Raw genomic sequence first — 15,302 nt, 5'->3', positions numbered from 1 at the left:
ACGGTGCACAGTCAGTAAGGTGGACTGCAGCATAAAACCCAAGCTGGAACCATTGACAATTTCCTCTTTGTCCCATTTGGCAGTCACCTTGGTGGCTAAGACAGGCAACCTGTTATCATATTAAGGGTGGAGAGGGTAATGATCTAGACACAGGGATCAGTTAAACAGTTAAACCCAAGAGCAGAGCACCAGATTGTAAACTTATGGCGCTGCACTATAAGATGCTGTCCCACCAAGTCAACTAGAACCCTTACATTTAAATGAACAAAGCAGCGAAGGGAATACAGTCCCTGCCTCGCACTGCAATTGAATAGATTTAACCAGAGGCCAACGGCAACATCTATTTTATCTGGCAAAACATGACACACTTTGTGTACTGCAATTCATCTGGAGACTGTCAACTTGTGAGGAAGCCACTATTTTTTTTTAACCGCGGTGCAGTCTGTTTCTCATGGCTGACTGAATATCCTGGATGATCAGAAACAGTCTCCATGCCGTGACCTGACAGAACAGGCAAAACTGTTGCGTGTCACGTTCATATTATTAAAAAAAAAGACCTTTAGCCCCCAAAACTTTTTCCTCTCTTGTTATATACCGATCGCACTTGGGTGGTAATAATGATGCATCAGAACCTCCAGAAGTGGGACTGCTGGAAATACAGAACTGTATTCTGTACATGATGCAATGGTAAAAATACAGTATGGTGTAGCATGGAGGTAGAAGGTGGGTCATGAAGGAAACTGCAGGCTGCAACGGATTTCCCCTGCGGGTTCTTGAACGCAGGTTTTATTTGGCATAATCCTGCAGCTCCTAGCTGGTTCTCTCTCTCTCTCTACCAATCACTCACAATGCCGGGTACATTTGAAATAAGCCTCATAGAAGCCTGCTCAGGTGTTACACCAACACAGCGAAGGTTAAGCACGGCCTATAATTAAAGGGAAAATATGGCGGATGCTGGAAATCTCAAATGGAAGCAGAAAATGCTGGGAAGACTCAGCCAGGCGCCAGCATCTGTGGAGGGAGGAACGGAGTTAAACGTTTTCAGGTCCGTGTGACTCTACTTCAGAGCTCTGAAGAGTCGCGTCGGAGAATAAATGTTAACTCTGTTTCTCTCGAAAACTTGAATAAAAATTATTCCAAGAAAATAGGAAGGACAAAGCCGCAAGCGACAGTCTGATGGCAAGCTAAGGCCCAAAACCAAATTGTAAATAAATGCCTATAAACATGTGCCTCGGCCATATTGGGGAATGTAAAATATGTATGCCGGTTAAAGGGGGTGGCCACAGTTGTTATTATGAAGATGCTTGCCTGTAAATATACATGTTAATTTTGCGTGTTTTTTTTCTAATAATTTGTAATTTGTTGGATATAAAATGTGAAAAACTCAATAAAAATATTTCCAAAAAAAAAACTCTGTTTCTCTCTTCACTGATGCTGCCAGACCTGCTGAGTTATTCCAGCATTCGAATGGCCTGTTGGTTGTTGCAGTGGCCGGGGGGGGGGGGGGGGGGGGGGGGGGGGGGGGGGGAGAATCCAGAACCAATTGCTGTCTTTGCTTTCCCATAACCAGGGGTAGCGAAAGGGTTGAACCAGAGTATTAAGTGTTACCAGGTTTCGGATCTGTTTAAATCCTTGGGTTATTTTTCCTCACGGCACACAAGTCCACAATACTGGCGAGAGGGAACTCTGCGCTGTGGTGCTTACACCGTATGGTCCACAGCCCTGTCACCGTAAGTTGCAGCTTTAACATTTATTCTGGACAACACTTTCCCGCTTGTAAATGACCCGCCTGACCTGAGCATTCCAATTGCTGGTTTTTGCTGTGGCGTGATTGTGACGCAAACTTTGCCACAGCCTCAAGCTCCATAACCCATCGATGTTCATCACAGCAACCAAATATTTCTTCATTACAATTCGTCCTGTTGCACACGATAATCTAGTATTTCTTTTTTAAAAATATAGAAAAACGGAAAAACAAACTGGCCCAGTAATTACAACAGAAACATTTACATAATCGGATATGTCCTGGCCTGTTGAAAAGGCCTGTTAATGAATACAGTATATATCATTAGGCACATAACAACCAATAAGGACATCATTTGACAATAAACTAAAGAATTACTCTGCCTATTTGAATTGAACAGCAGTCCACATGGAATACAATTCAATGTCAGGGGTAGGCCTCTTCTATCAAAAAATATTGTAATACAAGGTTATAGTTAAAAACTAGACCCGGCCGTCAACCATTTGCTCTTACCATTGTGAGTCAGGGTTAGGACTAGGGCAAGGTCTAGATGGAAAGATCTAGACACCTATAACTTCAGAATCACACAGAATTAAAGATAAAAAGTTGAATACACCCAAACCCTTGACTTACAATGGTGGTGGATGGGCACCTTGATTTCCACCCCTCCCCCTCCCATTTAATTGTGCCTTATTTATTACAGAAATGATTAAAAAGCAGATGAAGAGATGTACATTAACTGTCGCCAACTTCATCTGTGAAGTCCAATAGTCCTTCGGTGTGATCACTGAACAAAGCTCCTTCAGTAGAAAGGTATCAGGATCTGTGGCGAGGGGGGTGGGGGTGGGGGGGGGGGAGAAAAACAGAACAGAAAATGTGATCAAATGGCTAAGCTGTGTCATGATATAATTCACCTCAGGAGAGCGACATTCAAACAGGCAGAAAAACAGGTGAAAACAGGCGAAGAGGAAGGACCCTCCTCTTCAAGCTTACCATGACTGTCCATCCTTATTTTCTTCATCTTCCTCCTGTAAGGGTTGCTTCCTGAACTGGGTGTCTTCATCTACAAGGGAAGCAGGGCGATATAAGGTGATGTAATTTTTAAAGTATCTTTTTAATTGTAATTAGAAGCGGGGGGGGGGGGGGGGGGGCGCGGAGCGGTGCTGGCCGGGCCAGCATTTATTGGCCATCCCTAATTGCCTTTGAACTGAGTGGCTCGAGGGCGGCACGGCGGCGCAGCGGTTAGCACAGCTGCCTCACAGCACCCAGGTTCATCGACCTTCCCAGTGTTCAATCCCACCCTGGGTCACTGTCTGCGTGGAGTTTGCACATTCTCCCCACGTCTACGTGTGTCTCACCCCTACAACCCAAAGATTGTGCAGGATGGGTGGATCGACCACGCTAAATTTCCCCCTTAATGGAAAGAAAATTGGATAGTCTTAAGTTTATTTTTAAAAAAGAACTGAATGGCTGAAGAACCATTTCAGAGGACATTTAAGAGTCAACTACATTGCTGGGGATGGGAATCCCATTCAGAAATCTGCCAGGCCAGGTAAGGGTGGCAGATTTCTTCCCTAAAGGCATTACTAAACCAGGTGGTTTTTACGACAATCGACTCACAGTCATCATTGAGACTTTTAATTCCAGATATTTATTGGATTCAAATTTCACCCTTCAAACTCTGGTCCACAGGGTATTACCCCGGGTTTCTGGGTAACTAGCCGTGACAATACCACTGTGCCACCACCCCTCCCCCTTCCTACCTCACTCAATGGCCCCCTCCTCTGCTCCCGCACTTACTATAAACATTGAAGCTTTTGCCTCAATTCATATTTTTATCGACTTAACTTGCAATTAAAACAACCTGTTCCTCTTTCCACCTCTGCTTCCAATTGCAACTCTAGCCTCATACCTTTGATGGCCGCATGTGGTTCCAACCTCACTCGCTCTTTGCTTTCCTGCCTGTTCTAAGTCCAGGCCGTAAGGGCGAGAGGTAAAACAACTATTTCCGAGTGCCCCAGCCTAAACAGCAGAGGCACAAACAGGACTAATCTGGAGAATGGAATGGTTTGTTGGAAAGACCATACACTCGCTGCACCATTTTTGTGGCCCCTTTACATATTAAAGAAAAGGTGTAACAATTACACGCAAATATTCTTACCACAAGAATTCCCTTCTACATCATCGAGGAGGTTCGCTGTTGAGGCTGCTGTACCAAGACTGCATTGTCGGACAGGTAAAGGGAAAAGAACACATCGAAACATTGCAATTCGTGAGGATAATGGCTGAGTTGTGGTGATTTAAGTTACCCCTATACAAAGTGTCCATGTTTATCTGGCTCAGCGTGCTGTAAGAGACTCTATAAAATACGTCGCACAAGATTGTTCACTCCCACAGTAAATTACCAAGTTATCTACCATCTTGCAAGCCTGGCCTTTCTCCTGATTGTTCTGCATTGCAGGATCTTGACACTTCAGCTCTCAAGCACCTTGGTGAATCATCCGTTATTGGACATTTCCAGAGTCCTGCAGGGACTGGCGCTGTATAATTCTAAACAGTTTCAGAAGAAGGCGCAATCATTTAGGACTGAGGTGAGGAGAAATTATTTCACTCAAAGGTTGTGAATCTTGAACGTCTCTACTCCAGAGGGTTGTGTATGCTCCAAATACATTTAATAGATACATACATAGAAGATAGGAGCAGGAGGAGGCCTTTTGGCCCTTCGGGTCTGCTCTGCCATTCATCAAGATCATGGCTGATCCTCCAAGTCAATAACCTAATCCCGCTTTCTCCCCCTAGCCTTTGATCCCATTCTCCCCAACTGCTGTATCCAGCCGCCTCCTGAATATATTCAATGGTTTAGCATCAACTACTTCCTGTGGTAATGAATCCCACAGGCTCTCCACTCTTTGGGTGAAGAAATGACTCCTTATCTCCGCCCAAAAAGGTTTACCCTGAATCCTCAGACTGTGACCCCTGGTTCTGGACACACCCACCATTGGGAACATCTTCCCTGCATCTACCCTGTCTAATCCTGTTAGAATTTTATAAGTCTCTATGAGATCCCCCCTCATTCTTCTGAACTCCAGCGAGAACAATCCTAACCTAGTCAATCTCTCCTCATATGACAGTCCCACCATCCCTGGAATTTAAGGCTGTGATGGACAGATTTTTTTTAAAGGGAATGTTCATTTTCCAAAGCACTTCTATTAGTGTCATTGATACTGCTGCTGATCGAGACTCAGTCTTGAGGCATTACTTGCAGGATCGGGACACACATTCCCCGGTGATTACTTTCCCACACTGCCTGTTGCCAAGCCAATCCTTTCCGGTTATTCCCATCGGCTCCACCTCATTGGTGCTGTGGGTCCTGGCCCTTCACCTGGGCCATTCCGTGACAAAGAGCCGCCAAAGGATACGTGTGATGTTTTAGGGAATGCTTTCGCTTTAACTTCCGCATCTTCGTCTTCTCAGAAAATGCTCGGGCCAGCTCGAAAAGTTTCTTTCGCGTCGCTGAAAAGATAAAAGCAACGGGTCAGCCCTCTCCCGAGTTAACTTAAAGACAGAGTAGGCCACTCGGCCCCTCGAGTCTGCTCCGCCATTCAACTCAAATCTTCTACCTCAGTGAGTTTCAGTTCATTACAGGTCAAGCACGTTATAATTACATGACCAGCCCACCACCACCCAGAACCACAACATTTACATTTTCAGACTGCGGGAACACCAGCCATAAACGACCATATCCGGTTCTGAAACGCAAGAAAAATATCATCGGGCTTTATTTAAGGATGAATGAATCATTGCCATAGGAATGGGGGAAAAAAGGTTTCCCTGCCCTCCTGTTGACTCTTTTGCTGGGCTAAGGTTCTACACGCTCTGCCGGCACTGCCAAAGTGGCCACGGTTCGTGACAGCCACAATAGTTGGCAAGCTATTCCAGCACAGGAGCCATCACAGTTGAACCCGGAATGTCTCCTTGCCGTGTTCCACACGAGCTATTTCCACCAACAAAGAACAAAGAACAGTACAGCTCAGGAACAGGCCCTTTGGCCTTCCAAGCCTGCGCCGATTATGATGCCTATGTAAACTAAAAACGTCTCACTTACTCTATTCCCATCCAGGAGTCATTGAACAGTGATCAGGAGCGGGAATATGGAATGATTTTCCCTTCCCTCAGCTAAGGGCCCACTACAGCTCCCTAACTGCTATCCTTTTTTAAAAAAATTTTTAGGGTGCCCAATTCATTGTTTCCAATTAAGGGGCAATTTAGCACGGCCAATCCACCTACCCTGCACATCTTTGGGTTCTGGGGGCGAAACGCACGCAAACACGGGGAGAATGTGCAAACCCCACACGGACAGTGACCCAGAGCCGGGATCGAACCTGGGACCTCGTGAGACAGCAGTGCTAACCACTGCGCCACCGTGCTGCCCTCTGACTGCTATCCTAATAACGTTCAGCGAACAGGACGCGCAGGACATCAAACATAAATGGGCCTCTAGAACGATGAGGTGACCCATGATTCAACGCTTCGCTTGAATTGGTGAACTTGCGGGAATAAACATCTTTTTTCGACATTTATGCATTAAATCACGCAGCATGACAATTTCTCAATATCTGTTCCAAAAGGACAAGGCCCAAATTTAGTGGTTGCAATGACGGTGAAAATGTCAGTGTTCGCCATCATTACAACTGTGAGGGCGACGCGCTGGAGCAGTGGTTAGCACTGCTGCCCGTGGCACTGTGGACCCAGGTTTGATACTGGTCCCGGGTCACTGTCCGTGTGGAGTTTTGCACATTCTCCCCATGTTTTGTAGGTTTCACCCCCACAACCCAAAGGTGTGCAGGGTGGGTGGATTGGCCACGCTAAATTACCCCTTAATTGGGGGGGAAAAAAAATAATTGGGTGCGGTAAATTTACGAAATAAAAAAAAATCATTACAACTGTGAAACTGAAAGTGACTCAGCAGTTAAGCGCAGAATCCCAGAAATTGTTGTGATTGCCTGTTCCTTCATTTTTAAAAAATTAATTTTAATTTAAATACAGCGCCGTGAGGCTGCAATGCTAACCATTGCGCCACCGTGCTGACCCTGCCTGATCCTCCATCGGATGCCTTGTTGAAATCCCCGAAAATGGAAATAGAACAGACATGAACTTCCGCTTTTACACTTTTAGTCATGTTGTTAAAAATCCTCAAACAAGTTAAATACTGCTAAACCTGGTATAACTGGGATTTTAACATGGCAGTAATCCCATAATTATGGTTAAACAACTTCTCTGGCTTGGAACACGTATTTAAGATTTAATATTTGTGGAATGTCTTCATTATGAGAAATGAAACTTCACAGAAAATTAAACAAAATAGTTTTTCAAAAAGGTTTCTTCATGATATTTTGGTTTATACTTTGTTCCCATATGTATGACCGAATCTTTACCTTGCTCTCTGTAAAATGATTCAAAATTGAAGGATCTTCTGTGCTTTTTACTTCCTGGTTTGCTGTCTGTGAGAATACCTCAATGTCATAGGCTGCACAGCCTGCTTGGTGTCATCCCTGTTGCTGGGTGCCAGAGTTGGGAATCAGACTAACATTGGGAAAGGGAAAATCCACGCCAGAGAGGGATTGCTAGGACCTAGTGGGCAGCTGACATAGAGATCAGTGAGTGAGTGCCATCACTTTACGGCTGATCGCAAAATCCAAGCCAAAGAACGTGAAGAGTTTTCAAACATTAGTTCCAATCTGTAAAATCCACCATTCCTCAACCAAGAGGCCAAACCAGGGGTGCCGCTCTATAAACGGTTGATAAGGATGTGTGCCTGGGAAGACCAGCGACCTAACTTTCCCCCCGTCATAATCTTATTTTCCATTTCAACCCGAAGCCCTCCTCGATCTCTCCTGGCAGTGCACAAAGGAAAAATGACCATGGAAGCTGCTGGATTATTGGAGAAACCCAACTGATTCACTAATGCCCCTCGGGCAACGGTATCTGCTACCCCTACCTGGTCTCACCTATACATATCTCCATTCCACATTCCGTCGTTTTACTCCTTTTCACACCTGAAACACACTAAAGTTTTCGCATCCACACACATGTACTGTCAGCTTTTACTCAGCATCTTGTGTCATTTCCCACAATCCCGCTTAAACAATGGAGATGGCTATGTAAACCAGTCACACTGCAATTCCATCCTCCTGCGCTGTTGCAGCACGGCGTCCAATTATTATGCATGTGTATGAAAAATGGAAAGAATGCGTGACAATTTTTAAGTGGGTGTTAAATTGCAGCTGTGTGCCCTCTCCAACTATCCCCACTTGAAGCCCACTTCACCCAAAGAAGATACTTGGTCTTGTCTTTAATTATCAACATCATGAGTATTACTAGTTACACAGGAACACGATTAGGCCATTTAGCCCTTTGAACCTATTCCTCAATTCAATGGGATCATGGCTGCCCTGCAACCTAACTCCTTCTGCTCTTAGTACGTTGAGATCTTTGACCAAATCACCCTTCATTCTTTACGGTCCCTGGAATCTGACCCTAGTTTGTGTAATCTCTGATCCTGATTCAGACTGGCACACTTAGGGGGAAGCTAAATGGGTTCAGGAGAGGGTGTAGAGGGGTGGGAAGAAACATATTGAAAGGGTGAGATATAATATGGTGGGAGGACGTAGTGTGGAGCATAAACATTGAGCATGGACCAGTTGGGCCGAATGGCCCGTTTCTGAGCTGTGAGAGTTTAGGCAATGAGGACTCACATTTTCCCATGTGCTTGAGTTTGTCCCTGAACATGGCATCATCAAAAGCTACGCTGCTCGCTTCAGCGACACCAGAGGCACCAGAATCAACTGCAACAAATGGGAGAGAAAAAGGATTAGCGTCTGCTTCCAAACGTTTTCTCATCGCATCTTGATAGTTCCACACCAGCAGAACGTAGTCCTCCAAGGTATCAGCACCCAGTGCACTGCAGACCATTGATTGAAGTGATTCATTTCATCACTTTCAATGGGCTGATTACATTATTCTGTAACGACTGTTCTGGACAGCAACCTAATATGTTTTTAAATATTTGTTCATGGGACGCGGGCGACCCGAGTTGTCCGTGAGAAGTGAGTGGCGAGCCACCTTCTTGAACCACTTCAGTCTATCTGGCGAACCCACAGTTCCGTTGGGGAAGGAGTTCCAGGTATTTTTGACTCAGTGACAGTGATACAGCTCCAAGTCAAAATGGCCTAACTTGGGAGGGGAACTTTCAAGTGGTTGTGTCCCTCATGCACTGTGTGCCGGTGGTGGAGGGAGTGAATGTTGAAAGTGGTGGAGGGTGGGATGCCAAACAAGCGGGCTGCTTTGTCCCGGACGGCGTCGAACTTCTTGAGTGTTCACTGTAATAATGAAAGCGCAGCAACCAATTTCCACACAGCAAACTCACATAAACAGCAATCTGATAACCATCAGATTATCTGCTTTTTTAAAAGTGATGTTCGTCGAGGGATAAACATGAACAGCCTCCCATTATATTGAAAGAGACTTCCTCCATCTTGCCAGCCACCTCTCTCAACAAGCCGCCATTGATGAGGAGATCCAACATTGAGTGAGCTCCGTCTACGGCAGTGAGTGTTTGACAACCAAGGCCTCTGCAAGTCAACAGTGTACTGAGCAGCAATTGTCACCACACACCTGTGCTGCGGCAAGACCTGGACTAGCCACCAATGACGCATAAGAGCGCCCGAGAAATACCACCCGTTCTGCCTCTGCTGCCACCTCCAGTATCAGCGGGAGGACAAACGCTAATGTCCTTGTTGAGGTCAGTTCCACAAGCATTCAAGGGCATTACGGTGGCGCAAGTTGTTAGCACGGTTGCATCACGGCGCTGAGGTCCCAGGTTCGATCCCGGCTCTGGATCACTGTCCGTGTGGAGTTTGCACATTCTCCCCATGTTTGCGTGGGTTTCGCCTCCACAACCCAAAAGATGTGAAGGCTGGGTGGATTGGCCATGCTAAATTTCCCCTTAATTAGAAAAAATGAATTGGATACTTTAAATTCATTAAAAAAAAATTTTTTTTTTGAAAAAAAAGCTCCACAAGCATTCAGGCCGAACTCAACTTTAGCGGACTGGGCACTGTGCCCAGATACCACCCTGCCCACCAGTGCTTCACTCCCTCAATGCTGCAGTGGAGCATTAGCCTTGATGTTAGTGCCCCAAGTTACAGGAGAGTCAAAATTGAACTCACAACCATTGGATTCAAGTGTTACCCGCTGACCCATGACTAACGTCGAAGGCAACTTGGAGCTTTGAGGGTGATTTTTGCTGCTTTTATGAAGGAACACAGATTAGATGAGCCAGCCCCTCAAGTTTGTTCTGTCAAGGCAGTGATTAACATGGTACACTTCATTGGGGGGCACTTGCCACCTCACCCCAAGTGCCCATTCTTCTAGTGACAGAGAACCTGGTTTTCAACCAAGTATTGCACCGAGATTGGACTCAGTCCCGCTCCCAGCTGAGGTCCGAGCAGGTGTTTTCCAATGGGTGGCGGGGAGGGAGGGGCACTGAAATCAATTGTGCCCCCCGTTCAGTACCTTGGCGAGAGGTAATTCAGCACAAAGCAGGAATCAATCCTCAAGACTCTGCCGCACTGCATGCCTCAGTGCCACTCAGCTGCTGGGCAGCTCTCGGTCTCCCTCAACAAGCTCACCAACGTCTGAGGCTGTTATTAACCCACACCTCACAGCAGCGACTATCTTGTGAACAGCCAGCAAGCGGCTCATCAACGTGTTGTGTAACGTTGTCAAGCTTATCAAAAGGAGAGAAAAGTGACAAGTCGTTAGGGGCCGAATAGATCTCATTAGGCAATCAGTGTAAATCACAAAAGCCAAACAGTATAACTAATTAATCACTTGGAGTGGGATTTTATGGCCGTATTTACCTGGAACCGCTGAGGGCAAACTAATGTCTCCCGAAGGCAAAGATTCATTCGCACTGTTAGACTTTGACTTTTTCAACTCGTACTTCAGTCGATCTGCAAGTAACAGAAAAGCGATAAATTACAACGTACAAGGACATCAGCAACACCCGGGTTGAGTTATTAACCCTGGAGGTAAATCCAGAGCCTAACAACCAATATTTTAAAGTCTGTTTGGAATCCTCTGTTAAATACAGTGTCTTGGTGGCCAGGTATGGGGCTGGGTTCCAGCCATATGTCTAGGGACGGGAATATCGTGGGATCGTTCCTGGATTATTGATGCAGTGGTTCTGACTAATGCTTTTTGAATAAAAAGGTCAGGAAGGGTCCGAGCCTTAGACTTTGGTTCAAGGCAAGTGGACTGATGTTCGCAAGCAGAAAACAGAGGAACTCTGGTCTGTCCATCATAAACCCAACAATTCACTCAACGCAACATCCAACAGGGTTTCGGCCTCCATGACCATTCCACACTTTGCCTTGAGGAAGGGATTAAACCTATTCACCTTTCTCTTGCTATGTTGGTTTTGGTGAGTGCTCATTTATTTACTTATTCTTTCATGGAGTGTGGCCGTCACCGGCATTTGTTGCTCATTCCACATTGCCCTTGACTGAATGAGTGGCTCGCTCGGCCATTGCAGAGGGCGGTTAAGAGTCAACCACATTGCCGTGGGTCTGGGGTCACATGTAGGTCAGGCCGGGTAAGGACGGCAAATTTCCTTCCCCAAAGGACATTAGCGAACCAGATGGGTTTTTAACGACAGATGACAGTTGCCATGGTCACCATTCCTGAGACAAGCATTCAATTTCAGATAGTTTATGAATTGAATTTGAATCCCACCAGCTGGTGGTGGTGGGATTTGAACCCGTGTCGCCAGAATATTAGCCTGGGTCTCTGGATTACCAGCGTCATTACCACCACACCACCGTCTTCCCAGTCTAAAGTGGGCGGTGAATACCATCCAAGGCTAAATACGTGCACAAGACCGATAGTCAACAAGCCCTGTAAGGGAAAGTTGAAAAGAGCCACACCGAGAAATCTTTCTGATGCAGGGATTATAGAATCATAGAATTTACAGTGCAGAAGGAGGCCATTCGGCCCATTGAGTCTGCACCGGCCCTTGGTAAGAACACCCTACTTATATTGCGGTGAGGTACATGCTACTAAAATGCATGGTACTTGTGGTGTAGGGATGGCAATGCCAATTCTGAGTCCCGGAGCTGCATCAGTCACGCCCCTGGCGTCGGTGCCAGCCTGCAATGTGCCTATCAGAGCCCCGTCCCCCACGAATGACCAATCACATCGTTCTACGTTAGCACACTTTGCAGACTGGAGTGAACATGCAGAAAGATTGAGTCGTCTGCACAGCTGCGATTTTCTGGTGATCACGGGGTGCAAACGTTGCCGCACAACACGTGGAGGGCCTATGGATGGTGGAACTGAACGGGACGGTTGATTTGATCGCTGGACTCAGGGTAAAGGAGAGACGAGGCTGGTTTGAACAAGATTATTTTTACCTGACCTGTCTGTGGTGACATGCATCACCGTAAATACACAAGGGGTTAATGTAAATACACTACAACTAAATAAACACTAGAGGGAGCACCAGAGACATCATGACACACAGTCATTCAACCAACAGGTCAGTAAGATAGGACACGACCAATGGGCAGTCAAGACACCCAGAGGTGACACTACCACAAGGGGAATTTACACAACCCATATAAAAGGACAGGAACACATGCTCTCTCTCTTTCCACAGGCGACACTTAGAGAGAAGGACAGGGGCAGATCAGAAGCATCACACCCACCGCATGGCTTAGAGCAGACTGGTTAGTTAGACTGAGTTACTATAGCAAGATTAGCAGGAGAGTCAAACTCAAGGAGGAGAATTGTTAACTGTTCAATAAATGTGTTAAAGCTATCTCCAAGTTTGAACCTTCCCTTGTCAGAGGAAGCATCAAGGAAACAGCTTATGCTACATGAGGAAGCATAACACAACACTGTCAGAACTCAGTGGAGACTAAAATTGGGCGGGAAGCAAAACATTGACTGACCCCAAACCTGCTCATTTTCCACTGGGTAGAATATGTTCAAATTTGAACCCACATTTCCTTGGTATCGTTAAATAAGAGTTATAGGGCGGGATTTACTGACCTTTACCGACCTTAACCGGGATTTACCGACCTATACCGACTTTTACCGACCACTCCACCGCGTGTTTTTTGGCAGGGGAGGCAGCCCGAGATCTACCGGTCCTGGGGACCGAAACTCCCTGCCGAAGTGAACAGCCGATAAATCCCGCCCATATTCACCCGTACCCTGTTTTTTCTTTGCTGCACCCATCAGATCATCGACTACCCAAGAGAGGGGCTGCTCCCAGGTCGCCAAAGCAGCTGGCATCAGGCTCCACCGCCCTGCCCCATGGCCGGACAGGCCTGGAGCCCGGCCAGCAATTTCCAGAGCACAGCCCGAGAACAGCAAGGCTCGGCGAGTCGTCAGTCTGTGGTACAATCAGTCGGGGCCCTGGTGCATCACATTCCCACACTGGAATCAAACAATATCAGCCCAAACGCTACTTGGGATTGTTGTATGGAAAGAATCCTTTCGGATTACAGAGGCGCGTTCGACTCAACCTACACTCGCCCGGCTTCAGAAGAGAAAGTAAAACAAAATGTTAAATAAAAAACTCGAGAATTCTGGAAGGGGTGGCGGGGACGTGTCGAGGGTGGTTGGATCCAGGGTCAAACCAGGGTGGGGACACGCGATTTTTGGGGTTGGGTGGAGCCGGGAGTGCAGGAGGCGAAAGAGGCCGTGTCCTGGCCTTTGCGTCCCTAGTAGCCCGTTGAAGGATTCTGTTACAATGGAAGGATGCAAGGCTCCCAAGTGTGGAGACCTGGATCAGTGACATGGCGGGATTTTAAAATTGGAAAAGGTCAAATTTGCCCTGAGAGGATCAATACAAGGGTTCTATAAACGATGGCAGCCTTTTCTGGACTTCCTGGCTCAGAGATAGGTAACTGGGTCAATATAGTGTGTTAATTTGCGTTGTGGTTAAAATGCTGGGTTGTTCATGGGGATGGGGCGAATGTATATGATTGTTAATATTATTGTTATTTTCGGTATTTTACTAAGGTGCGTTATTGTTGTATAAAATCAAAATTTCTCAATAAAAATTATTTAAAAAAAAAATAAAAACCATTGGAAGGAAAATGGAAGCATTCCTATTCCAGCGTTCACAAAGTTTCCCTTTTGCCTCCTTTTTGTGTGTGACTCACCCTTTTCCAGCGCCTGTAGGAAGTCGCGATTCCGCTGAAGCTCCTTCATAAACTCTTCATTCTGAAGGAAGAGAGCAATCCGCTCATCCTCCAGGTACTGCTTCAGCTTCCGCTCCTGCTCCAGGGACGCCTGGGACTCCTGGCCGCTCCCACACTGGCCTTTCTGAGAATTCTGCAGGGCAGGAGCACATTGTCTCATCAACGACGGCAGTAATTACTTCCGCCGTCCACGTGTACACTGGGCAAGAGAGGGGGAGGGGCGGCAAGGCTTAGAATTACCGTCCAGGGAACCCGAGTGGCTGTCAGCGGGTTCGCACGTTGCTGGTGCCCAAGGGAGGCTTTTGCAGCAACCTCCGGAATAATGGCATGAAAAACAGGTAAACGCTCGCTCCCTCAACGGGCACTCTCCGCACCTCTGACCATTTTGCAAACTAAGAACTGTTTCCCCACAGGGCCTCCCAGGCGCATCCAAAATTCATCTTTCCTCTCGGCAGTGTTACGTTCTGGTGCTTGGCCGGTAGGAATTATGCTCAATAGAGCGGCTAGTTCTTGACTATTTAAACTGTTTTATGCGTGGTTCAGATAACTATGAGAAATATATTACAAACTACTAGTTATGATAAATTATCCTCGAGTTACTGCAAGTATGACTATCCACTAACACGACTATCTCCCAACTCCTCGAGGTACAGAGTCACATAGTAGATTTACACTGCCACCTGCTGGTTGGAGGTCGTTTACATCACCATTTACATGATTGTTTATGCATATCATCGCAAGCAGGTAGCTTTCTTTTAAATAGAGGCCTCCCCCCCCCCCCCCCCCCCCCCCCCCAAACCCTCCGGTCCCACCCCAGTTTCCAAACGCAGAAAGATCTAACTTCCTATCCTTAATATTCAAACGCCAGGGGCTGGATTCTGTAGACCCCAGTCACGTGTTCCTCTGCGGCGCGCCGTTCTCTGGCATCAGGATTCTCTGCTCCCGCAGCTTGTCAGTGGGATTTCACATTGAAGCGGGGAAAGCCGAGAACAGAGAATCCGAACGGCCGGAGAATTCCGGCCCAGGTCCGTGAAATCAAAAGTAGAGAGACAGGTGCCGCAGTTCTCATATTCTGCCACCAGAGGGGTCTGATTTTATGTTTATCTGCTGCGAGACAGTCAGTGGGCTTAAAGCCTTGGGACTACTGCCTGCCCGCTTCCCTCTAAGGACTGGAATCATTTAAGGCCCAGGCTTCATTCTCACACAGTTACGCCAGCCAAATTGCCATTAAAGGGCATATGGCATTTTGAGAGGGCAGCCTGAGGTTACAGTGAGGTGGGGGGGGG

At 46.7% G+C, this 15,302-nt stretch overlaps 1 protein-coding gene across 1 annotated transcript in view; it reads right to left on the bottom strand.

Annotated features, from left to right (window-relative positions):
• Positions 1-1,904: 1,904 nt before the first annotated feature.
• Positions 1,905-15,302, bottom strand: part of cuedc1b (CUE domain containing 1b) — a 150,203-nt gene continuing 136,805 nt past the window's right edge. The window contains exons 5-12 of the mRNA XM_038813108.1: positions 14,398-14,539; positions 13,978-14,149; positions 10,666-10,758; positions 8,500-8,589; positions 5,164-5,257; positions 3,906-3,964; positions 2,738-2,807; positions 1,905-2,567 (exon numbers count right to left, since the gene is read on the bottom strand). Of these exons, the coding sequence (XP_038669036.1) occupies position 2,567; positions 2,738-2,807; positions 3,906-3,964; positions 5,164-5,257; positions 8,500-8,589; positions 10,666-10,758; positions 13,978-14,149; positions 14,398-14,539 (721 nt within the window). The 3' untranslated portion in view covers positions 1,905-2,566. The remainder of the gene's footprint in view (positions 2,568-2,737; positions 2,808-3,905; positions 3,965-5,163; positions 5,258-8,499; positions 8,590-10,665; positions 10,759-13,977; positions 14,150-14,397; positions 14,540-15,302) is intronic.

This window comes from Scyliorhinus canicula, chromosome 12 (genome assembly GCF_902713615.1).
Source record: "Scyliorhinus canicula chromosome 12, sScyCan1.1, whole genome shotgun sequence".
NCBI lineage: Eukaryota > Metazoa > Chordata > Chondrichthyes > Carcharhiniformes > Scyliorhinidae > Scyliorhinus > Scyliorhinus canicula.
Note: the sequence above shows the minus strand (reverse complement) of the source record. Positions and strands in the feature narration are given on the sequence as shown.